The 26,713-nt window shown below is 39.8% G+C and overlaps 1 protein-coding gene across 1 annotated transcript; it reads right to left on the bottom strand.

The window, feature by feature from the left end:
- Positions 1-435: 435 nt before the first annotated feature.
- On the bottom strand, positions 436-25,324 carry kif18a (kinesin family member 18A). Its single transcript, XM_079283130.1, has 18 exons — positions 25,206-25,324; positions 23,526-23,874; positions 21,112-21,269; positions 20,304-20,408; positions 19,904-20,014; positions 19,555-19,752; positions 16,615-16,791; positions 16,415-16,489; positions 16,202-16,293; positions 13,180-13,342; positions 12,439-12,603; positions 11,343-11,464; positions 10,988-11,244; positions 9,161-9,217; positions 4,698-5,079; positions 1,636-1,728; positions 1,302-1,399; positions 436-1,085 (listed from the first exon to the last, which is right to left on the bottom strand). Exons 2-18 carry the CDS (start codon positions 23,842-23,844, stop codon positions 976-978), a joined length of 2,682 nt encoding a protein of 893 aa, XP_079139256.1. The 5' UTR covers positions 23,845-23,874; positions 25,206-25,324; the 3' UTR covers positions 436-975.
- Positions 25,325-26,713: the final 1,389 nt, after the last annotated feature.

Genomic DNA, 26,713 nt, shown 5'->3' with positions numbered 1-26,713 from the left:
CAGCCAGCCTCACGCCAATTTGTAATCCTGTTTGTGAAGTACACTTTTCATTCAAATCTTTTTTTTTTTCAAATTAACTGAGCTACTTCACCATCTGACCATGTTGTTCCAGCGACTGTAGACTTTTGTTTTGTATGTTTCAAAATTGTGGATCTTAACTGAAGTTTTGGACACATCGGTGTTTGAGTCTGTTTAACGGTGAAGGACACTCTCCATCCTGTATTTTCCATCTTTTCTGAGCTGGACCTACGTCACGTATTTATCGTCGGAACATCTTGTAACTCAAACTTCATTGAAAACCCCAGTCAGGCTCAACATCAATAGCACAAAAAAAAGCAGATATTACATTTCGGAAAGGGATTTACTTATTGAAAAACAGCCACAGATTCTGTTACAAAGACTTTTATTATGAAATATCTATTACCCTATGTTACGAACTGTACAGGATTAAAAAAAGGGATACAAAATACACAAAATACAAACGGCTCAGTGTAGAGCAGTTTCAGTTTTTTGCAGCCATACGTCCATTTGAGGTAATGTATAACCCATCACTTTTTAAAGAATAGTGGAAAATACATAACGTGTGTAAACCACAAAACAGCCACAGTACATGTTTTTATTCTTGATGTCAGTGTGAACACGAGTGTTTCAACATGTTCAAATCTAAAAGAAGGTTTAGAAATGATTAGAAAATGGATCCTTCAACTGTAATCTATACAGATGTCCTAAACAATGTTTATGAACAAGTCAAGTAAAGTTTCACTGCAGTGCGAGGCTAGATCGAAGACAAAAACTAAATAGTGCAACTTATATTACATTTCGTCTCGTTACATTTTCATTTCGGTTGGAGAAACCTACACAATGGAAACACTTTGTTTTAGGTTTTGAGAAAATGTTTTGAAAAGATGAACGCGGTTGGAGAAGGGTGTTCATAAACGCAAACCGGTGCGATTCAAACACCATGTTGCTTTACATTTATTTGGCCGCTCGTTTTAACTGTTGGGACGATTTATAAAAAAGGGACTTTGATTTCTGAGGGTCAAGAAGATCCCTCACAACTCTCCGAGGCTTGTTCTCCTCTGAACCTGGGCACAGACACCAAAGTAAACCAGCATTAGTAGCAAGAATGAACACATCTACATAAAGAGGCTAAATAGTTCTGGTTACAACTCACCACAGTGAAAAAACAAAACAAATCACATTCGGGTTTGTTCGAATGAAAATTTCATCGGACAATCATCTTATATTGCTAAATATCCGGTCGGTTTCTTTTAGCTGCGTTTGTCTGTGTTGTCACTTACCAGCAAAACGACACACTCTGAGCGGCCTGGGGGCCACCGAGGGGTCCTTCTTCATGCGCTTTGGTGCAGAGACACCCTGTGTTAACTCTTCTTGGATGCTGGTACAGTGAATGCAATAGAGTAATCAATCACAACATTAATAACTGGATTCCTTCACAATAATCATAATAATACTCAGAACTGGCTATGAATTGTTATTTTGGTGACCGTTTTGACCAGCTTCAGTCCAGCTGCAAGCAATTATACATTTGTTGAAGCAGAGTGTTTCATCCGCTGCTGGTATGAATAAGCTGATTTACATGAACATAAGAGGAAAAAGGCAGAGGCACATTACCAGGTAACTTTACGCTTCCCTTGCGCAGCAGACGTCATGGCCATGTAGGTCCGGTGGGCTTGTCTCAAGTCTTGTAAAGACGAGATCGGTTGTCTACAGAGCAGAAGTTCACGTTACCATCACGTCGCCACAGTTTGGACTTCACATAAGGAACATTTCCCTTTATATTCAAAATCATAACAGCTTATAACTTATCATTTTGCTTGTGTTGTATTGCAAAAGCGATGTGTATACAAATCTCAACTCTTGATATTTGATGCTTTGTTGCAATGCACTTCAGGGGTTCAGGGGTGGGGGGATATGCAAATGTTGTGGTCTGTCAAATTAATTTGTGGCATTTTATTTCCTCATGGCACCTGCAGTTACAAAATGTGTAGATGAATGTTGGGTGTTCCTGTTTTAGAAGATATATTTGACATATTTTAACCCCATGTAATCTCACAATCCCCTAGCAGGTCCATACATGCTGATGTAAGGTTTAAAGGTACGATGTTCAATACCGGGCCACACGCCGCCAAAAATAACAGAAGAAGAAGAAGAAAAGAAAGAAAGAAGAAAGAAAGAAGAAACCATTTTTATTGTCATATATATTTTTACACATACACGAAATGTATCTCTGCATTTGACCCATCCCTGTATATAGGGAGCAGTGGGCTGCCAGTGATCAGCGCCCGGGGAGCCGGGGGTTCAGTGTATTGCTCAGGTACACTTCGACACGTGACACGTCCCAGTCGGGGATCGAACCGTTGACCTTCCGGTTCCCAGACGACCCTCTTAACCCAGTGAGCCACGGTCGCCCCAGAAGGCGGCATTTCACCTCTACTACTGGGTCCATACAATGTCAATTTACAGCCATCAATCATTGGGGGGGGGGGGGCTGCCACACGCTCTACTCCCTGCGAAGTAGCATCACAGAGGCGGGGAGGACGAGGTGTTTTTCCGTTTCTGCCATTTTGGATGTCAAACTTTAAATGCCGTAACCGCACACGAACCATGGATGTACAGAGAGTTGCAGGAATGAGTGCTAAAGCCCGGAAATGAGTTTGCACTTCCGGTTCCCCCGTCTAAAATAGAATGTTTTTTTTTGGCTAAACACCTGAAAGGAGGTCTGTGGTTAACATAAGGTTAAGAGATTTAAACATTTTTTTCTACAACATAAAATACATCAAGAATCAGATTTAGAGAATAAATGTAAAACTTTTTCTCCCTCGTGTCCCTGTCCACTAAACCTCACATGAACCCAGCCCAGAGAACTGCCACTAACCCACCTCGTAGTTGCAGAAACCCCTTATGTACCGCTGCCAGAGTAGAACTAATGCACAAAGTTAGCTAAATTTGCCTTCATCGTTCACGCAGTTAGCACTGTACCGACAAATATTTACAAAAAGTTAAAGCTTTTTCTTGCTAACCAAATAGAATAGTTGTCCTTTGAGATTTGACCCGTCTGTTGCAGGACAACTTAGTAGCCAAGTGCTAAGTGCTCTCATGAAGTCTGGATCAGCCCCCGATCTTTAGCACGAGTGGAAGAACAACTCCACAAATGTTGCCAAGCAACTGCCATTTCCTTGATTGAGGTGATGCGTTTTGATTTTTAGGCTTGTTAGTAACATAAACTAATACACGGTCAATGTGTTAATGTGGGGGCTCATCTGCTTGGAGCATTATTCACTGACACAAACCCTGTCTGATGCTGTGGCTTCAAAATGTTTCCTCTTCTGTTTGCCCCTTCTTAGCTGACTTAAGCCTCTGGGCCCAATGTTCCAGTCTGGAAACTTGCTGCTGGTGAGAATTCGTATACTGTTTGCCCTCCAGTCTTTGTCTTGTTTTGAATAAGGTTTGGGGGATTTATCACTTCTGAATGGTTTCGTTGCCATCCGCACCGAGCGTCTTTTACACAGAATCCTTCAGTTGCTATGAAACGTTCAGTGGGCAGCTAGGGGGACATGTTTCAGATTGGTTTTAAACATTTTATGGAACTGTTTATTCCCTCTGAACCCATTTTTAAGAATGTTTTTATGAAGATTTTGTTCTTAATGCGATTTTCTGTTTATTGCAACTAGGCTTGCTTACAAATTTGATAATTTATGCTTTCGGGGAATAATGGTTAATTCATAATGTGTGGTACAAGAACTGTCCGGGTTTAAAAAGGCTTGAACACTCAACAGTTTTTTAAGTTAAGACATTTTAACAAGATAAGCATGGGTGACATATGGAGTGTTTTTTTCATCCGTACCAATTTCTTTAGAAACACCAAGAAAAAGAAGAGGGGATGAGTTTTAAACTCAACAACAGAGCGTTCATGACATTCATCATTTGTGTTTGATATTCTTGTTAAAACATTTAAAGACGCAATCTGGAGGATTTTCAAATAAATAAATGCCTGTTTAGTCACCATCTATCCCCAAACAATGGTAATTGAGCCTATAGCCAACTGATGAAAGTATTGGGATACTTGCAGTATTACAAACTGGGTGCCTGTAGTGACATACCCGGAAACAATATTGTGTAATAGTTTTTTTGCCATTACATAGACATAAAAAATGGAACTATGCACACGATTCTTGATAAAAGCATGTTCAGATAAATTGTTTGGTGAACAGGAGGCAAGAAAATGTGACAAATTGTTTTGATACATCATGGCAGCTGCTGCATATTTCCTTCTGAACTTGACTGATAAAAATAAATGTCAACAATTTGATTGAGATGTTCTGTTTTGGTCTTCCAAATGTTCCTGTTTAGAGAAGTGAGCACTATTGTAGCAGAACATTTTAGAGGGACCACAGGAGTGCAGTAGGCGGTGTGTGGGTGTATTGATGCATTCGTTTACGACTACTTTAATGTGTTAATCACCATATGGACTGCCAACAGAACCAACATACTGCATGTTTAGAGTCAAGAGGACTCTCGTCCACATTACAAGCCAGCCTGAAAATTGATTTGTTATCTAATTGACTTTCAGAAGGCAGAAAATATCTTCTGAAATCATGTGAAGTGTGTCTAAATGACCATATACACTGTTAAACATCCTCAAGTCAAAAGAAAAGTTTTGGATATTTTCTCACTTTTTAGTAGGAATCAGGTTTCCGTCATCGGCCTCGGGAGGATGGAGCAGTTGGCTGGGACCAGAGAAGTCTGTTGACGTTGATGCTGGACAGCGGCTACCACTGCTAATTGTAATCGTGGCATTACTTGCAGTTTGTTCATCATTGTCCAGAACTTCAAATGTCATGTTGGGATCCATGGCGCTGGAGGAGCTCTGTGGCATGGCCCAAACAGTCTTTAGTGAAGGCTCTGGTGTGCACTGGAGTGGGAATATGCCCTCCTCAAACACTTGGGCCGCGGCAACGGTCCGGGGGCTTTGCTGTGGCAGTGACGCAGACAAATTTCTCCGAATTGGCATTCTGGGACGTGGTTCCAGTTTCATATCAGTCTGTTTTCCTTCACCTATACACAAAACAAAAAATAATTTGCAGTTCATAGGAATTAAACAACGCAGCAATAACATTTATTCAACCTAACTGACAACGCACCTAAATCCATGCAACCCGATGAACAACCTATGAAAGATGAACATAGTCATAAAGGGAGTATAAAGAAAGCTGCTCAGCACTGTGACAGGGTAAAGGCCCTGAAAACAACGTCCTACTATTAGTGATGTGGTCCAACAGAACCACAACTTCTTCTGCCAAAGCCAGAACAGTTTTGGATATTCTACATTAGAGACTTCTGTATTTATGTTTCTTTCTGTACTCTTCCCGCTGGTTTAGAGCAGAAGGGGTCATGTCACATACGTTCATGCACCAATCAGGGCTCAGCAAGATTTGAATCAAAACCCGATGGAAGTTGTGGGTTCTTTGCATAAGTCCGGCACTTCAATCAAACCTGATCAAAACTTTAACTCTGCTAGTCAAGAATGTTTAATACTTAGGATGTGAGAATACACGGGCTTTAACAAGGAACTGTTTCGGCACAGCTAGTTTCATAACAGAATTACGAGGATCCTTATCAAAAAGCAAATAACTGAACATTACAGACGAGAATCAAATGGGACGGAGAACTCTACAGTAGATTGAAAGGGGAACGTCCCAGTAATCTGCTTTCTGTATCCCGTATTCACTTCCTTTGATTAAAATATTACCTCTGCAAACCAATGTGTGCATCCAGTGTTTATGGGTCCAAATGTTGCATGTTTGTGCTTGCTGATCAGAATATCACATGACATAGGACGTGGTATGGCAGCAACGTCACCATGTGACTTCGTGACTAAAATGCCTGCTGACGGAACGATCAGCTATGCAACAGACATCGTTTCAAGACGTCTTTGCAGATGCCAGCATCCGTAACAAGCCATCTTTGAAGTACATCGATGCATTGTTACAGCGAAGGGCTTTGAAAGTGAAAGCAAACCCCTTTAAAAAGTAAGCATGGCAACACTAAACACACCCCTCCCAAAACGATGCCGTCCCCCATACTAAATCAGTCATAAGCACTGAAGTGCCAGCCTTCGGCTAAACAGTGCAAATTAAAACATGTCCCAACAGAGAAATGCGATGGATTATTCCCTTAAATTGCATCAGAATGTGATCGGGAGATATTATGCATGGGACAAGGCATTTAAACATTACAGTGCCCTCCTTGCACATATAAACTTTACAATGTCAGAATGGAGCCGGGACAATGAACCCTGTGGTTTATTCAGCATTACTAATCTTAAACACTAAAACAGGATTACCAAAGTATATATACCAATGTGTATTAAAATACTGATTGATATGAGAAATTGTATCCAGCAACTTTTTGCCACATTGTCTTGCTTCATTTAAAAACAGCAGCAACAAAAGCTTGCACAAGTTGCGGCGCAGAATGAGGTTAAACCTCGTGTCTGCATCACATTATGCTTATGGCATTTCCTGCTGGCGTGGAGTGGGGGTTAGGGAGGGGGCTAAAAAGGAAAAATGCCAGCACATAAAGGAAGTAAGAGCACTAAATGAAAAGGTGAATGACTGACTTAGACATTACCTCAAATATCAAAATGCAATATTTAGCAAATGTGAGTCAGACCTCAGACAGAACACCGAGTGAGGAGACGATGACAAATAGCCCTTTTCTGTGGCAGAGGAGTTGCCCCTAGCAGTAAATGGCAGCAGAGTTCCTTCAATCACATATTTTTGGCTTGTAGGGGATTAATACATGCATGAGTTGCTATTTTTGGTAGAGGCTGCGCTGAATTAGGGTCGCCTGGTTGCTGCTGCCTGTTTTTTATAGTGCGCCTTTTCTGGTTGGTGGAGCAGGGGAGCTTACGTCTGTTGACGTTTTTTCCTGCCCTGCTGTGGATCTGCATTTTCATGAATGAAGCTCAAGAGGGATTGGGAGGGTTAGATGCTAGACAGACAGAGAAAAACATTTCAGGGTAGGAGGGAAAGAGAGGCAGAATGGAGGAAAAAGCCAGACTCATGGACGTTTGAAGCAAAAGGGACAGCAAGACATCTAAGGAGGAAAGAATAGATACGAGAAGTGAGAGGTTGAGGATTCAATTGAAATATAAAAAGAACAGCAGAAAGGAGGCAGCTGAATGAAAAATCATGAAGCTATTAATAAAATGCATGTGTGGACACGTTTTAAAACAACACTGAATTGTGTTCCTTCCAAGTGATTACTTCGGTGTGATTTGCTATTGTTAAGCAGTGCTCAAAGAGTTAATGCTCTTTCAAAACCTCAACCCTCTCTAAAACCAAGGAAATTTGATTGGCTTGGCAAACTGCAGGGTGGAGCTATTTCTCATAACATGCTGCAGTGACTACCATTAAGAGCTGAGGAAGCAGTAAGGGACTGCCAAACAGCATCAGGATAAGATCAGAGCAGTTTGTCTGGATGCTATGTAAAAGCGTTATTCATCAAAACAGCCGTGTTGTTTCAGATGTGTACCATTTTGTCAATAATTGACCACATAGAACAGCTGATAATGCTGCACAACACATATGAAGCTGTTGTATGTATGTGCGTGTGTATATACTACATGCATGCGCGAGTGGTAGCTCTGACATTAAGATGGACATGGTGCTTTTCAAAAATGCAAGTGTGAGCCAGAGAATAGAAGAACAGAGTTATGATTGAAACAGTAGAAATATGATCTGAATTATGGGAACATAGTGATGCAAAGACACTTTTTAAAGGCTAAATAAATTACACTTATTGCACTTTATGGTAATTCATTATGATAAAGCCTACACAAGGCATGGTTTGCATGCATGTTGTGTTAATATAGGACGAATGTCTGGACAAGTCATTGTTTGTTAAAGGTGCTGCTGTATGTATGATGTAGACATTATTGACACAATGTCAACAGACATCTTTTCGTGTCTGGTATATTGAGCGAAATTACTGTTCAGCTGTGTCAACTATTGCAGAAGGTACATTTTATGAGTTACTTTAGGTATCTTAAAGGTTGCAGATTAGATCATTTTTATGCCCTTGGTTAATAATAGGTATTATTTAAGCATCATTATATTAGTGGAAGGTAAAAAGTACTAATTAGTGTTTCTCAAATACCAAATCCACCCAATGTTTTATTTTGGGCGTGTCAAATGTTGAATAAAGTTAAAGTTTAGTGATACAAGTTTTTGTGCTACAATGTTAACGCTTACCATAGTGATACCATTAGTGTGTGGAGGTGTTGACACGCGCGGAAAGACGGCGATAGATGTTTTGGCAAAGAAAAGTTAAAATATGAGAAAATTACAATGAATGACCAAATGGGGAGAACAAAAACCAACTCTAAAGCAACTGGCTTGACATAGAGAGAAGGGTCCAACAGACAGGCAAACAGATTCTTTTTTATATAATAACTTGCAAAGAGATTTAATAGCAGTGGTGACAAACTCCCTCGTGCTTTCATGTTTCATTTCCATTCACGGAACTCTGGTCATCTGGCAAGAGTATTTTCTTCAAAAGTTAAATTTCCCACAATAGGTTTCAGTGAAATGTAGACCACCTGCAGTAAATATCATTACAGCCAATTTGAACTGCAATATTTCACAAAGGTTTTCGTGTTACATTTCCCCAAAGGGTCCATGTGTACAGTTTTCCCTCTATAAAACTGGTTGTGAGTATTCACATCGTTTCATTATTCATGTTTTGGCCAAGACAGAATGTCTGCAGCACAGCTATAAATCTAATTATATTACATGTCTGACTTTTATTGTTTATTTTACTACTCCCAACAAGTACTTTTACTTAAACTGCTAAAAACAAGCAACACGGCAAGTGGAAATTTAGGCGAACCCAAAAGAATTGAGCATTTATATGGCACATTAAAAACACAACTTTATGGCATGTGCGTTCTGCTTTCATAAAATGCAGCAGCATCTCTTAAAGTGTGTTTGGGCAAGTGTGATGGATTGAGTGAAAGCTGACATGGGGAGATGTGAATGATTGAGGGGGAGGGGGGATTAACAGGCATGCAGGCGTTTTAGATTAATGACTACAGTATGTTAGCATGACGGGGGAGAGAGGAGAGCAGGTTTACCTTTGGGTGATGGAGCAGCATTGCACAGTGATGTTCTTTTCGTACGGCCCTCTGCACCTGAGAATTCAGAAATCATAAAGAGGTTCAAGGAGACGCAACATCAACGCATCATTGCAATTACAACAACAACTTCTGCAAGCCCCAAGTGGTTTTCTTCAATTAAAAATGTTACATCGTTACCAAATGTCTAAAAAGTGCTCGCTTACTTTTATTTCTTGGAGTTCCAAAGTCAGTCAAAGGAATTCACTGAAAATGCTATTAAATGTGTTGCTTTCTGGCAACAATGTGAAACACTACCAAGGTGAAACACCACTTTCCAACACTATCATTACACACATTTCATTGTGTCTACTGTCGATTTCTTTTTTAGAAAGAGTCAATCTGGCTGTTGCACAAAGAACATCAAATCTCACACAAAATCCCACGCATGATGCACAGTGCATTGTGGGCCAGACGTGAAGCCAGAAGAAACAGCTGTCATTTATAATGAATTGCCCAAAGCTCAAGTGAACCTGGAGTGTTTTGGGTCTCAAACAAACATGTTTTAATCATTCAAGCTGTATTCCATGATCCACAGGAGGCTGACACTAACATCTTTATTCAGGACATGTCATTCTTTGACCGACTGACAATAAGTTTAGTTGGAATTCCACAAAAACAGTTTCATAGAAGTACTGAATGTAATACAGTTTGAATCGAGCCAGCAGTGGAACTGAGGGACAGGTGCAGAGTTTAATGTCTCTCTAATGATAAGACTTTATCATAGGAATTGATTGTTGTTACCCAGCTTTGGTTCATTGTCCAAATTTTCATTTTAACTATGTGCAAACAAGTTTTTGCTACAACTGTGTAATTATTGTTTTAAAGAAAAAGCAGCCTGTGCTCCACGGGTTACGATTCATGTGTGTTTGGAGTTTCAGACACTTAAGACACAGTCACGTAACCTGCATGTGCGACAGTGGGACGTGACACTGTGGGGCGGGGCTGTGTTCAACGCGCTTGCCACAACCTAACTGGGAGCAGCATATTCAAAATAGTCTCGTCCATCTGAACGTTATACGATCCTGAATATTACTTAACCCTTTCAGATGGCAATGGCATCCGTTTAGTGGAGCTTTGATGATAGCATTGCAGTTTGCTCTCAGCTAACGGACATTTGACTTTTTCTGTCATTTTCCATTTGTATCCAGTCCGCGTGGGAAGCCGATCAAGCCCAAATATAACTTCACGTAAATATATTTACATAAAAAAGTATCTGCTGAGATTCTGCATGTCAGAGGGATGAATGGCCTTTGATATATTTTTGACTATTCTCAAATAATTTACGTTGGAGCCGTGGTGCATGATCTCAGTTTCTGTTAACATAACATTCAATGGGCATTTTCTAAATCGTTGTCTTTATCATAAGCAATCACCAATTACTGCAACATCGAATGTTTTGGTTTTTCCAGTATTTTGCGGTCATGTGGTCAGGTCTTTATGAATTGATGAAGCAAAAATGGCATCTTCCCATTCAGGCTGTATGGCAGTACATGTTCAGACTAAAATCATTTCTTGCTTTTCTCTTTTTTTAAAGAAATCCTTATAAATGTAATACTTTGAGTTTTGAGACTGTGTGATGGGCATTTTTCACCTTCTTATACTTTCTAGACTGACCAACTCATGGATTAATCTAAACCCATATTAATTGATAATGTAAATACTCATAATTAGCTCTACCATATTTTCTAACCTTCAATAGTTTTGTAATTCTATCCAAATTGAATCCACGTAAAAGTATGCTCAATAACCAACAGAAGAATGAACGATAAGAGGATGATGACTTACTGCAGGGGCTACTCTGGTGGTATAGCAGATGTGAGAAAAACAGGACAGGTGCCAACTCGCTGCGGTCCACCTCATTCGTCTCCTGCGAGCCCTCTCCGATCCACACCCCTTCCTGGTCGGCCCAGACCACGCCTCTCTCCCTCAACACAAGCTGCTCTAGTTCATGGTTCTCCATCTCATCTGCAGCGGTGACCTGCCCGGCCCCCCGCAACGCAGAGTAGTGCCGACTATAAGCTGGCAACAAGATGTTCACCATTCTGAAATGCAATGGAAAAATATTGTTGAGATATTTCTTGAGAGATGAGGTGCAGTATCTTCAGCTACACTGAATTGGTTGTTAGTATTGTCAACCTACTTCTGCATACGCTTGTTCTCCTGATCCTGCAGTGCAGTTAGCTCGACCATCTGCTTAATGTGTTGTTTGAGGTCATTAACCTGCAACTCCAGTCTGTGGCAATGTAGGCTCTTATCTAAAACCTGAACAACACAGATGAATTACGTAGTTCAGAGAGCATAAACGATGAGGCAATAAGCATTCTAACATAACAGCATATTGAATTAGCACCCTGCTGGGCAGAATTAGAAGAAACGATAGGTGGTTCGAGGTCAAGATACTATCGAGAGAAGATGCAAAGTTCTGTTTTCACCAGAAAAGCTATCTGCTCAGGATAAGGGAGAGGAGGGGGAAAAAAAGGGAAAGAACTCTGACGTAAAGAAACTACGAAACAACAGCGGAGAGAACATTTGACCGGTGGGTGCGTCATAGTTCTGGGTCAGTTCCTGGAAGAAAGGATAAAGAAGAAAAAAATAACATGGGCATGGTTTTAGGTAACTGGCTGCTGTGTGAGGGATGAGTAAAGGGTATTGATTTATTCTCTTCAGTGATCCACGAGTGAGCCGGAGAAATAAAATGAGCACGGTTCTAATTACTAGGAGAACAGATGGGAAGAAAACAAAGACAGTCACGACACCAGCACACAGACTACCTTCCAAAATAAACAAACAAAAAACACCAAGCGATAAGTTTTGAAGGATGTAACCCACATTGTGAAGTTTTTCTCTGTGTCCAATCATGCTCGTTTGTCTTCATACATTAACTCAAAATATTTCATCCTGTCCGCAAGTTATGTCATTTTAGTAACGAGTTATACTCACTGTTCACCTCTACCGATCTATTGTCCAAAGTCTGACAGAAATTCATGCACTCCATCACCAATGTCGGTCTCAAGTGCGGTTGGAATTCATATAAACGCGGCTCGAAGCACTGTGGTTACACACGTGTTATAATCAAAGATATAGATCACACTTAACATTCAAGCAATTCTATCCGTTTAAACAAAGTGTGAAATGTCAATAATATACTTTAGTCACAACAAAACAAATATTTGCCAGTCAATCGCTCAGCTGTTTTTCAGCACCAGTAAATGTGAGAGTCAATTAGTTCTACGTACCTCTGAGGTCTGAACGTCCGACTTCAGCAGCTTAATCTCATTCTCGACGCGATGAAGCAAGCCGTCGTTGTCCAGGAAACGTGTTTCGGTCTCTTTCAAACGTTTGTGAATGTGTTGCTGCCGAGTGCGTAAGCTGGCAATCTTCCGCTCGTGCTTACAAGTAGCCTGTTAAAAGCGACAACAACGAAAGCCATTTTGGTGATATCATGAATTGTTTGAGCGAGCATTAGTATAACACACTATTAAGTATGTGGTCTAAATAACAATAATTATAGCTGCTAACAACAATATGCCACCAAGCTCCAGTCAAGCAATATTAATGAATTTAAAAATATGAAGCATTTGCTGTATATTGTTTGAGAATTTAATGTGAATCAATTACTTGTAACTTACAACTACTGTAACCTTTTTTAAATAATTGTTTTGAAATGCAGACCGATGATTCAGCCACACTCTCTGGTAAACGCTCCCACAGTTTCGTTTGTATTGCAAGACAGTGAACAATTCTGCAAAGTTTGGTACTAATAATTCACTTTTTATACTTTCAATGGCATTTACAGCTGGGACTAACACCGGGGCTCAAATGGCAAAGAGGAGCCAGGGAGCAGTGACCCTGTCTTGCAGTGGTGTAAATGAGAGGCTAAGACAACTATAGAGAACAGAGAAGTGAAATGATGACTCAGCAGCTGATTTTCTGCGGGGATGATGGACTCTGTGGATAGCAGCGTAAGCATCAGCTACCTTCTCAGTCTTTTCCTTGGCACAGAAACATTGGACCTGCAGGTTGTCCGCCTCAGTGTACCGCTGGCGCAGCTCATTCTCCTTCAGTTGTCTCTCCAGATCCAGCTGCTCTTTCCTGATTTGGGTCCGGTCCGAGAAGATTCGCTGGAGAGATTCTGACACCCTAGAGAGAGAGAGAGAGAGAGAGAGAGAGAGAGAGAGAGAGAGAGAGAGAGAGAGAGAGAGAGAGAGAGAGAGAGAGAGAGAGAGAGAGAGAGAGAGAGAGAGAGAGAGAGAGGTAAGAAAAGTGATTTAAAAGTAGTCTAAAATCACTTTGGCACATTCATTTCATTAAAACAAATTCTTCAAAGTCATTCTAGTCTCAACATTCTAGTCTCAACTTCTTTGCAATTCAAGGAACATGCAATATATGCAAACAGAAATAGCATCTAGTTAATTGATTACAATAGCCTTGATAAACGGTGTCTTTGTGCAACTGTAAGGCTCAGTTTTAGCTGGTACTGTCAGATTGGCCTTCATTGAACTCCGGTCATTTTTGCGGCTGTAGTGTTGCTTTGGACTGTAGGTTATTGAAAGGTGTTTTTTTTTTAATCCACTTTGATTCAAATACATGGGACAGAATATTAGAAACACCTCTTAGTATAATGCAATCCAATAAAACATCGCCATCATCCCAGGGATTCAAGCAGGATGTGATTAGAAGCTGGTGTGCCACATGTAAGGAGCACATTTATATTAATGGCTGTGCCAAAAGCTCTTACGGACCACTTGTCCCGAGTATTTAACACACTAAAGCCCATGAGATATTCAAACGTTTTATAAACACGTCAAAGCCAGTTTAAATACAGTAATACAGCTAATAATGCTAATATCAAAATGTACTATTTCATCAAATGCTTGCATGGCTAATACAAGTATTCTCCATGATGCTGTTAATCTTTTCATATAATCAAGAGCTTCAACTACATGCCAGTTCTGTTCATACTAAGCCAGAAATATATTCTTAGCCATATGATGTATAAATGTATTCTTGGAGCAGAGATGCGGTGATTTGAAGATTGGATGCATTTGGCTGTCTGGTTGAGTTAAAGCAGTAGGAGAGACAGGAGAGGCATGCAGGTAAATAAGGACTGGAGAGCTGTCGCTGAAATGTGACTGCACTCTTCAATGTAACTCCGGTGACGTAGGAGACGTCGTGGCCTTGCTAGACTGCTGAATTTTTAATAGTGTGAGAAGCGTGCAGCCTCTATTCAGAGCCTCTCTCTGTGCGAGTTGTGAATTCTGATGCCAGTGAATGAAATGTGTCGGAGTGAGACTCATTCAGCTTTTCCATGTCCCCCGCCCAAATACCCCAACAAATGCCACTGTGTGCCTTAAAGATGAATCGATGGGATGTGGTTAATCGGATTTATGTAAAAGAAATCATTGTGTAGATATTAGTTGAATTAAAATGAATGTTCTGCACAGCTGTCCGTATCAAATGAAAACTCCACATTTAAAACAAAAGATAGTTAAACTAATGTTGATTGTCGAAGCTATATAAAACACTAGTATTCTTTTATACACAGAGGTACCAACTGTATGTTTGTGGCAGGTATAAAAAGGAAATGAAGTTGCCCCCCCCCCCCCCCCCCCCAAAATATTAAAACTGTGCCAGCATTTTTCAATCTTGATTCTTGGGCTTCAGAGCACAGATGTTCTTTAATCCAAGGAGTAAAATAGTCCCTGACTAGATAGCTAGATTGAAAACCAGCAGTACTCAGTCCTATACGTTTTAAATTTAAAAACAGAATACTGCTTTCTTTACCATGAATTTGTCTTTAAAACTTTATTAATTACGACACACTTTTTGTATCTGGCTGCTCTATGCAGTGTAGGTTAGGGCTGGTTGTGTAAAAAAAAGTCAAAAAAGTCTTCCTGTATTATCTTACTCAGGTACTTGTATGATATTGCATCCCAAAACAATAACGCAATATAAAAACTGAAATGAAACAGTATTAGCATTAGTTCCCTTTGAAAGAGATTGGCAAAGAGGGACATTCGATTGTTATGATGATACACTGTTTTCCAGGAGGTTGAAGTGGCCATTTCGTGGCATCGCATTTCATAGAAGTAAGACAAACAAGCTGTTTAGCAGAAGTCGCATTGGATCACCAATTCTGAAAACGTTGTTTTCAATGCGCTCTGGGTAAGTCAGCTGTCAAAAACACCACTAATACATTGTGTTGAGAGTTTGTGCACAAGGCAGCACAAACAAATAAATAAACAGCAGTTGGCATTTTCAACTAAAGAGATCCACACAGACACTGTGAGCTACCGATCAAAGGGAGTTGCCTTGGGTAAGAACAAGTTGCTTTGCTTCTATTTTAGCAACATTTTGCTGGTGCACCTCACCTTCAAAGTGCTGCTCCTGGTTGAAAACTACATTTGAACTTTGGGATTTTGTTTATAAAAGTAAAGGGTGAAAGCAGGCTATCCAAACACAACCAAACCATTTTCAGAGACAAGAGTGTTTTAGTTTCTCCCCATAATTATCAATTTATCATAGAGAACATTATCGGTCACCATGAATATTTTAGGTGCAGCCTCGGAGCAGAGAGCATCTCGCACCTCCAAGGCTGAAGTCACTACACTCTGCTAGAAGGAGTTGTTTTTGGGAGTGACAAAAGTCAGAGATTGGAGAAGAGCCACTGCTCCTTTGCAAACTAATATGCTTGCTATAGGGACTTGCTGAGGTAATACAATAGAAGGCTCAATGATAATAAAATGTATGTTTGGAATATTGATTGTGTCATAAATGACAATGAATAAATAAAGAAACATTAAAAAATACAAGTCTATTGGAACAGCATATTTGATTGAACGACCTCGACCATCGTGGCTAATTTCATCTTCCACTGCCTGCAATCAGCGTGTGTATTCCAATCACAATGTCGACAACAACAGAGTTTACTACACATAAAGAAACAACCTCCGAGATGTCTCGGGTTACAATCTGAATGACAATTATTTACGTGCTTACCTTTTGAACTCTGCCTGTTTCTGAGATGAGATCGTGTCAGAAGCCGATGTGTTCTTCTCATATTCTGTCAGCTTTTTCTTCAATTGTAGAATCTTTAGAGAACAGAACATTGAAATAGTCAGAATTTAACCACCGACTGTTCAAATGAGAAAAATATTTTCAGTTTTTTCCCCCTAAAGAATGAAGCAGGGTAGTGTTGTTGTTTCATAGTACCTCTTGCCGTTGCTTCTCACATATCACTGCATACTGGCCAATGTGGCTGTCCAGGCTTACTACGTTACTTTTCAGCTGAAAGTTAAGGGAAGAGAGAAAAATTGAATGATTAAAGAGGAATTCATACATCTATAGCTCAAGTATCACATTATTTATAACAATTGACAATTTAAAAACAATATAATAACTTTAATACTCACCGAGGACTTAATCTCCTTGGCCCTGTTGGCATACTTCAGTGTATTGTGGATGTCATCGTATGACTGGGAAGAGGGGCTAACATTGGCAATCATAACCGTCCTGCAGTTGCCCCCCAAGGAGTCTTTAAGCAGCCGCGTCAGCTTGCTGTCCCTGTACGGTATATGAGTTTTCCTACTCTAAAACAAAGAAGAAAAAGACAACATTTGCCCAAAGTAATAAGACCATTTTTGATGACAAAGGTGTACACAAACAAGCAGCTCAGAAAATCAAAAAAACAACTATCGAGTTTACTTACTCAACAAATGAAAGTTTGAAATGAACAACAACAGGATTGGTGATTTCAATTCAGTTCAGTCAACCATGACACACAAATATGGGGTGCGCCTCAATATGCATTCTCCATCTGGACAAGCTCAGCAAGAGACGCTTAGTCATATTACACTATTTGGTGGGGACCAATAAACCTAACGGGTAGCAAAATTCACTATGGAGCGTTCATTTTAGGGTTAAAACAAGGATCAGCCATCCACAGCACTGGTCTGAAGTCTTTGTGCAGCTGGTTTGTGAAAACAGCTCAGTCTTTAACAATGGCATTAGATAGACTACAGCTGCTTAGGTGAGTCACAATCTCGTGGGTACTGGGATTGCAGAAAGTCACATTAAAGTTAAGTAACAAAGGAGTGTAAAATAATCTCTTTTGGGGTTAGCAGCTGCGCCTACATCTGGATTCAAAGACCTTAGTTATAGTTCTTGTCAGGTCCAGGGAGTTTCAGGATAGCTGGGCCAATTTGAAAAAACAAAACAAAAAATCACCTTTTTAATAAGAACACGAGCACAGGCATCCAAACTCATTCTAAAAGTGAACTCAATTGTTTAACTCCATTAGTTTGGTCAATCATATTGAATCGGTCACAGGTTCAATGTGAAATTGCAGGTGAATGGAGGGAGCGGCACTAGTGTGAACGGGGGGTGTAAAACAACCGTGAAAAACAAGTGCTGGCTTCAAAAGGAACCCAGTGACAAGGGGCTATGCCTGGTGATGCAGACAATGTGGTGCTTCGTTCCATCACCTTCTACTCTCCAGGATCACTCACATTGTTTTTCATCATAACAGACCACATAATACAAAATTCAAGTCCCAATGTCTTTCTGTTATCAAACAACTGCAAGAGCAAACGGTAATTTGAACACAATCTGTAAATGCTATTAGTCAACCACGGTTAAGAGTAATTCCACAGATAATCTGTCTCATGTAGGATATTGTGACAGTCTGAGCAAAAATGACAGAAAGTTGTTTTTATTAAAGTTACCAAACGGTGGCTTTGACAATACTTCAAGGATGCTGACGTCTGAAAATGTATCCACTTCGGACAACATTTGTAGAAAGCCCCCTTTTTTGTTGGTGGCAAACACTGGCCTTGTGTGGATGGATGGCCAAGATGGGGAGAAAGGACGCAGCGTCAAATGTGTCTGCATTGCTTTGGACATCGCCTTAAGGCAAACAACATACAACAAAAACCTCTGTGCAGCATAGCATGAGGATGACATACTGAACAGCCCAAACAGAAGTAGCGGGCATTCTTCTTCACTCAAACGAATGGCATGTCAGCCCAGACACAAGTGGGGACATTCTTTCCTGTAAACAATGGCCACAACATGAATTCCTTGTCTGCCAACAGTAAACACTGCAGCACCAATAATCATGGGGATAGGAGAGGGGATTTGTGGTGGGCATTGTAAGTGGACCAGATCAAACTACGTCCATGACGGCAACACCAAAGAATGGTGAGCAGGGTATAATACTCACTGGACACAGTTCTAACGCAAGAATTAAGTAACCTGTTGAAGAAGGATCACATTTCAACATGGACGCGGTACATTTGCACAGCACTTCCTGAATGCATGTGGCCTGCTTGTGCCTCATCCCTCGAGACCGGTGTGTAAAATGAGAAGACTGCTTGGCAGGTTAATGTATGCAACTGGAATGAAATAATACCCAAATACTCAGTTGACTTGCGACTTCCCAGGCTCTGCGTTTTATATATGGAGGCTTGTGCTTAACTTATAACTTATACCTATAACCACAATAATAATAGAGACAATGCAAAATTGCACAGATGGTTTGCTGACCATATACAAGCATAAAAACAGTACGAAATACAAAACATAGTTGAAGCACATTCACTGTAGTTGTGCACCGTCTGTACAGAACTAGATGTAATCTATTTCTTAATGTGTCGTGACTGTGACATTCTTTGTCAGATTGTCTGTAAATGTGGCATCAACATCTGTAGTTGGCGACAGAGTGAATATCTAACAATGCCACAACCAAATTATACAATTTATCAATACAGACTACTCAGAATCTAAAATGCAGCAACAACTAAACTATATATCAGCAAACAGACTGTGTCTTCCGTTTGTCCTCTTTAATTAAGTGATTCATTTGTTAAATTTTTGTGTGTATTTGATTCCCTTTATTGGTTTAAACTGTAGAATCTCGCTCAACTTTACGTTATTTGTAAAGCACCGTGTAACATTATTTAAAAACTTTCTAAACAAATCATTATTCCAACTTTTGTTTGGCAGTGATTCACAAAGTAGCAAGTCTTTTGTTACCAAGCTAACCAAACACTTTGTTCACTTTCGACAGTCTGACAGATGCTGCTGTGCACAGCTGCCTTCGCTAACCAGGAGGTGTCTTCTGTGCATCCAAAAGTGTTACAAAACCAGGCCCACAACACTGTTTGAATGTTAACTCCTTTGTGAACAGATCACTAATCTTAACCTCCAGCTGTCACTGAGACATCTGACAGACGGGGTCCCAGCAAACCGAAAATGTTAAACACTTGTATATTTAAAAAGAGACCGCATTTTCCACATTGTTTTTTACAACACTGCATGTTATCTACAGTATACACGGGGTAATATAAACTCACCTTTGGGTCAGCAAGTGCATTGATAACATTTCCCAGGGCAAGAAGTGAGCGATTGATGTTAGCGCCTTCCCGCAGACGTGCACCTTTGGCGTTGGTGGCGCTGGCTCTCTCTGAGCCGGCCAGATCGATCAGGCTCATTTTGGCAACGCAGACATTAGGATTGAGGTTGGCGGTTTTGTCCTGCTGTCTTAAATATATCTGAAGAAAATAATACAAAACTTTGAATTCAAGACCATCAAGAAGCAAACGGTGGTGCAATGTTCGATGATTGTCGTGAAACAAGATACTTCAAATAATGATCGTCTTATAAGATGAAGATGTCAGTAACGGCCCACTACCACTGAAATACCTGAAATACAGCATGGGACCGGGAAGAGGTGGCATTCATGTCAGTGGGGTGCTGTGTCCGGTTGCGATTGCCAGAATCCAAAGCCTCAAGAATGTGCGCTGCAGATTTGGGCTGTATAGGAAAAGCAAAGAAAATACGTGGATGTGGCGTGACCCAATAAATCCCCACAGCTACAGAACAGCGAGGATGCCCAACATTAAATAGAACATCACATTTACTGTCATCTACTCTGAGAAATATGATTTTCGATTTAAAAACATGACATTATGTATTGCAAAAGCAATTGAGGGAAACCTAAATGGGTTTTAATAAATAGACTTTGCAATGACACCAGTATTTACCGTTAATACACACCATGATGCCATGGGGGAGTATGTAGGATATATTTGCTGCTACTGACCTGATGCAGCGAGAGGCCTTGAACAACCACTCCTTTAGAGCTGTCCTCTCTGACTGCAAGAGGGCCGACATTAGCCAACAAGTCTCTGATTTGTTCATTGTAAACCTGTAAACAAACAACAAATATAACTGCAAACAGCTGCAATCTCATCAAAACCACCCCGAGAGGTCAGTCAAGACAGAAATGTATGATTTGGTTCAAGGAATACTTTACCCACAACATTACCATTTGTATATTAATTACTCCCCACATGTTGCCTTGAATTCTTTTAGAATAAATTAGTTTTTCTCGCATGCCTCCAAAGTGAGTGAAGATGAAAAAACTGAGAAAAATCTTGATGAATTCAAGTAAATAGGATCCGCTTTTAACAACTATATCAAAAAATCTGTTGGCAAACTCTCACACACGTCGTGCATTATAATCCAAGTTTAACTTTTCCAGTTGAATGCTCAGTACTTTCCAAACACATGGAGTTTCGCTGAAACCGTACTATTTAAAACATTTCTGACTCGCCTGGACTTGCACATGAGATTGTTTATGCAGAAGTGTTTTAAATAGCACCGTACTTCAATTCATCTTCATCTTCGTTCAACGTGGAGGCATGCGAGATAAACAAAGAAACGTTCTGAAATTCTAAAAGAATTCAAGGTATCACGGGGTGAGAAATAGACATACAAACATTTCGTGTCATTTTGTGGGTGAAGGGAGGCTTTGTACGGGAAAGGAGTCTAAGTCTGAGAATCACTTTGACACAAAATAAGAACAGGTTCTGCACTGACACAGAGAACAAAAACAAACAAATATTCACCTCAAGATATGAGAAAGCAACAGCAAACTCTTTCTCCTCCTTGGCCTCATCCATGCGTTTGAACAGCTCTGTCATGGTGCGGTACATGACCCCAGGCTCATTTTGAGAGCCTAACATAGTATGCGTCTTGCCTGCTCCAGTAGCACCGTAGGCGAACACTGCAGGTGAAAGACAAATTTAAATGAAGTAAAACATTTATATAAGAAATAAATGCTTATCGCAACAACTAGAACATCAAACTTACGTTGGATGGAGCGTAACCACAAATCGTAATGTGAAAAATGTAAGTGATGTTCCAATCAGCCTACATTTGAAAGTGGGCTTACAGTATGCAATACTGCCAAAGCACCAACTAAAAGACATGCTTTGAACTCGTTAGCATTCTGCATCCAGTATAAACTCAGTTGCAAGTTTATTTGGTACACCAATGCAGTGTAATACACACATCTTACGATAAATGCTACCTTCATGAGGGTTAGAATACTTAGTTTTTGTTGAAACTGTTTTATAGAGGAGTTGCTTCGACCGTATGATCACCGTTGAATTGTATTGCTGGACACGGAAAGGTGCTTCTGTTATTTCATCCCCCTCATTTATATCAATGAGGTTAGGCTTATTAGGCTTAATAACAGAAACACCCATCTGTATAAGTTCAACAGCACCACCAACTACAACCTACAAAATGATGGTAGATTTGAATTAAGGCCTCTTCAACAGAAGCTGAGCATTATAAAATTCATGACGGGAGGATTTACTGCAGGACTGCTGTATTAGACGACATTAGTTGTAGCTAGGTGTGCCTAATAAACTGCCAACAGAGTGAATATTGTTCAACAGGATCAAGAGTTTTCGCTGCTCTAGGCATCTTTCAATGGATCAATGATGACTCTCTAAAGCAGGGGTCTCAAACTCATTTTCACTCCGGGCCACTTCAGCATCACGGTCGGCCTCAAAGGGCCGGTTGTAAATGTAAGACTGTGTAAATGTAACTACTCCTAACATATTGGTAAATAACTGTCTCTGCATTTGATTATTGTTTATTCAAGTGTAAAAATATTGTACATGTAGTTATATAAATGTAAACATATATTGAAGCACATTTCTGTTATTACAACTTAAATCCTTTTAATTTAGGGTTAAGAAACCCACATTACTCTATCAAAGATCAAACTATTAAAGAAAATAGCAAAGACAAATATCAAACACAAGTTATTACAATAACTTTGTTCAATGCTTAAAATCCTTTCAAGGGTGCGTTTGCACAATCCCACATGAAGTATTTCATGTGTTTTTAAAGCCACGTTTGAAGTAGTCTTCAATGTACTCACAATACATTTCCATTTCAAATGTACAGTAACCAGCCAAAGAGCTGCTTCTGTGTTTAAGTATCTCATCATTTTGTCTTTCTATCATAGTTTTGACTTTCTATCTCAGAATTATGACTTTCTATCATAGTTATGACTTTCTATCTCATAATTTTGACTATGGGGATATTTTTATTATCAAGTCTAACTAAAAAAAATATATATATATATGTTTTTTTTTTTTTTTTGTGCTGGCGGATTCGCGGGTTTGAGACCCCTGCTCTAAAGCCATATTTGTTTCGGGTCCTGTTTACAGCGGGTACACTAGCCGTCAAAATTTCCCATTTGTGCTGATTTAAAACACTGGTACTGCACATTGTTGTGAGCTAGTGGCCAGCAAGTGAACCTTGGAGCAGACAAAGTAAATTAAGAGCAGCCAGCAGTTTCAATTAATGATACAGCAGCATGAGTCAGCAAGCCATGTTGAGAAAAAACACGGCTCTTACTTGGTGCTGGAGTGGCTCATAACTGCATTTGAACTTCAGTATTTGCTCATGCAGGGGTTGAAGAGAGGCAGTCAAAAATCCAATACGTTTACTGCCACGGCAGATTAGCTCATTTTATTACAGAGCCCCCGATGGGTCATGGAGGGACTTTTCTTTCATGAAGTACTTTTGACTTCCCTCACAATACCTTGCAATGAATTATATGTTCCCTTGCTTTAAGTTTTCCATTACTTTGTAATACGTGAGCTACTGTATTCTTGAACTCCTGTGGTTTATTGGGAACACATCAGTCATATCTGATAGAAGCAGCGCAGGCTCAAAACCTGGTGTGCCTTAACATGCTTTCTTGGGTAATGTTGATGGAAACAGTAAAGTGCAGTCACAATATAGCTACTATAGCCATACCCATAACACCATTTATATAACCACATCCACAGCTTCAATCACAATAGTCAGGCAGAGCAGTGTGTATATAGTCAGTGCTCAGCCTCTCGAAAGGAGTATTTAGCAATAAAAAGATAATGTAAAGTGTCACATAATCTCTCCTTTCTGTAGACCAAGATGCTATCTGTTCCTATACATCTTTTACACATGAATTTGTTACCTGTGCAGTTAAATCCATTCATCACACTGTCCAACACTCCTTTAGTGGTGCTCTCAAAGATGTCATCTTGGGTAGAGTTCTCACCGAAGACATGGTCAAAAACAAACTTAAGGTCTTTGTTAGCCTTCTTGTTGACATTTCTGTTTCGTTCCCTTTGTGACCCAAAACATGATGTTGTATCCTCTTCCTTGGGGTCAAATATTAGCATGTGGTTGTCAACAACCTGGACCACATTTCGATAGTTTTCGCGCTTCTCCCTCTCGTTAATTGGCCTCACTCGAACAACCACCTTTACGTGGCTGCACACGTCACTTGCCATTTTGGTCCTTCTGCAGTGATTGAAGCGTTTCTGCAAAATAAGAAACAAAAAGGTTAACTAGATTTTCCACATTACAAATCAAAATCATCAGTGTCATTTTTACCAATATGCTCAAACAATCATACAAATAGAAACAGCGGAAATGGACAGAAGACAGCACTTCGAGGGTCTGAGGATCATATGCTGTCATATGCTGTACAGATTGTAAAGCCATTGAATCAAATTAGTGATCATGGGCTATATAAATAACGTTTACCAGACTGAATTAATCTAAAAAGTTTCACGAGCTTCCCTAGAATTTTTGTCTCAGCGTATCCTCGATGACGTTGCAGATAATAATTGATATGCTTTCAAATCAGAGTGAATTCAAAGTCTTATTGTAAAATGTTCTTTTGGTACGTGTTGAGCAGAGCATTGTTTAAAAATTTTGTCAGTAGAGGGTAAGATAACATTAATATAGGCTAGTTAAACCATGGATGTCCTGTATGAGGGCTGGGAGATGCATTTGAAAACAACAGCCCTGCAATAAACTATAATCTCATGAAGGACATTTAGTTTTGTTGAAAATGTTTCAGAGATGTCTTGAGTCAAATTGATGGTAATTTGGAGGCTGTAGTTTTGCTTTATACAGACGTACATTTTTTAATATCAAATAGGATCTAATATTTGGCCAATCTTCCTTGATATAGCTTTAAATAGGTTTGGCATATGATGAAAACATTTTAAGTTCTGTTGTATAAATACACTGGTTTTAGCCAAGCGTACCAAATAACCTGGTAACTGAGTGTATACATGTGCAAAAGCAAACTGATGCTACTGGCATTATCTTTATGCACACCGTCCCTACCATCGCACAGATAATACAAATGATTGTCATGCTCCGTTGCGACACATTGCAATGAAAATAATAGACTAACGTTATCGTAGCTAAGTGGCAGTTATCACCTGGATAAAATCCAAGACGTAACGTTAAATGTACCGGTAATAACAATACATTCATACCCAACAGTTAACCTGATGAATAATGTGATTACTAACGTTACTCTCAAGCCACAAAAGGTTTCACTGTTGGTTAAGATACTCAGCTAACGTTACATGTTAGCAAAACTGTTTTGATTCAAGCACACATTAAAATGCGATATAATTAAAAGCTAACCTGAAAACGTAAACTTGGCATGGGTTGGCTAGCGTGTTAGCTACAATGGCTGTAGCTGTTAGCTATAATAGCTAACGTTAGACCAAGATGCATTTTTTATTATAGCTGTTAGCTAACAGCTCTCGCACAACTTCCAACGGTAAATTAGCGTTGTTTTCTTTATGTTGAATTCACCGTGTGCGATTAACTTAGCGTTACTTCTTACCTTTTGTCATTAACAGTTATCTTTAATTTCCTGTAACCCGTTTTTCTCTGATTGTACACCAGTAGCCCGTATTGGAAAGTTACATTCGCTAGGGTAACTTGGACATAGCTAGATAGCTGGTCATAGCTAGCACGACTAGCGCCAATATTTTCAAAAATAAAGCCCCCTTCCTCTGTCGCAGCTGATTGGATGTGAGTTACAGTGACGTCACCGGACATGCTGCTGCTGGAGGAGGAGCTACGCTAGGTAAGCTACTGATACCTTTCAGAGGTGTATACAAGTTACCTTAGTCAAACATAACTCAATGTCCTGTTGCGACCTTATCCGTGAATTCGTACGTGTAGGGAAACGCGCTTGGGAACCCAACATGGTGCATAGCAACAATATCCTATGCATCACTCTATCGTCAGGCTTAAAAAGCCCAGCTACTGACTAACAGTTACGTGATAACGTTACAGCCACTGCACACACGTGCTAATGAGTAGCACATGGTGTACTGCACGTTGCATAACCCTTCTTATCTCATCTCCAAGATCTCCGCGAAACACATCTTTAACACCCCTGTTAAGGTTAGACTGCGCATGCGTAAATTAACTCCATTCTTGCAGATTAGCTGTACGTTAGCTCTTGTGTTTTTAGCAAGTTAGTTAGCTAACGTTGACCTGCTTCACACAAAAACTGCGTTTTTTATGTGTGATCCAACAACATAGCAACATACACTTGAATCCACGCCTCTGGTACAATGAGACATTGTTAGCAGCTACCAATTACTCAGATTAGTATTAGTTATGCTAATGTGACCTTTTAGCTCCACGCCTAGCTTAATGGCTACAGCAACTAAGTAGACATGATGAGAAGAGGGCCTTGAAAACAATACCTCCTCCTCAAATTGAATAACAATTCCGCTATTATCCTATTACTAGTATTTTCTACCAGAGGGCTTGTTTAATATAACTATGTATCATGATACATCGGTTATATTAAGTTGAAATTATGCCACACATAAAAATAATCACAAAATACTTCACACGTGATAATAAGTGCTTCAACCAGTCCATCATTCATTCCATTATCTGCTCTTCTAGTAAAGGATAGCTTACCTTACCTGAAAGACGTACAATTATTTGTTACATCTTGCTGCAGACAACGGTAATGTAATAATAATAATAATGTGGATACAAAGTTGATTTTGAATCCTGTAAGGTACTCGTGTTGTGCTTTGCTGCCATTGGACATTTGCTTTGTGTTCATCAATGCTTTCTGCAAATTAATTTAATTTCTTACAGCTCCTGCACATATTTATATTTCAGTAGAATCATGCGTCACAAACGATCTCTAATTTTCAATGCATCTTGTTGCCAGGAAACACCTAAATACCCTTTTAACCAAGTGGCTCACTGCAGGTAGTGTTCATGTAGAATGCCAAAATGTTCAACCAATTAACCACGGATGTAATTACTTGTATTGAGGGTGTGGTGAGCCACAACCTTCAGAGGGATCTCGAACGT

This window comes from Melanostigma gelatinosum, assembly GCF_949748355.1.
Source record: "Melanostigma gelatinosum genome assembly, chromosome: 2".
Lineage (NCBI taxonomy): Eukaryota > Metazoa > Chordata > Actinopteri > Perciformes > Zoarcidae > Melanostigma > Melanostigma gelatinosum.
The sequence above is the reverse complement of the archived record's forward strand: the minus strand, read 5'-3'. Positions and strand labels throughout refer to the sequence as shown.

Bases quoted from the DNA above. Each gene is read 5' to 3' on its own strand.
- kif18a (XM_079283130.1), bottom strand. From the start codon at position 23,844: ATGGCAAGTGACGTGTGCAGCCACGTAAAGGTGGTTGTTCGAGTGAGG. The intron at 16,294-16,414 runs GTACTATGAAAC...TGTTCTCTAAAG, and splicing joins GTGAGAAGCAACGGCAAGAG to ATTCTACAATTGAAGAAAAA. The intron at 11,465-12,438 runs GTACGTAGAACT...TGTGTTGTTCAG, and splicing joins CGGACGTTCAGACCTCAGAG to GTTTTAGATAAGAGCCTACA.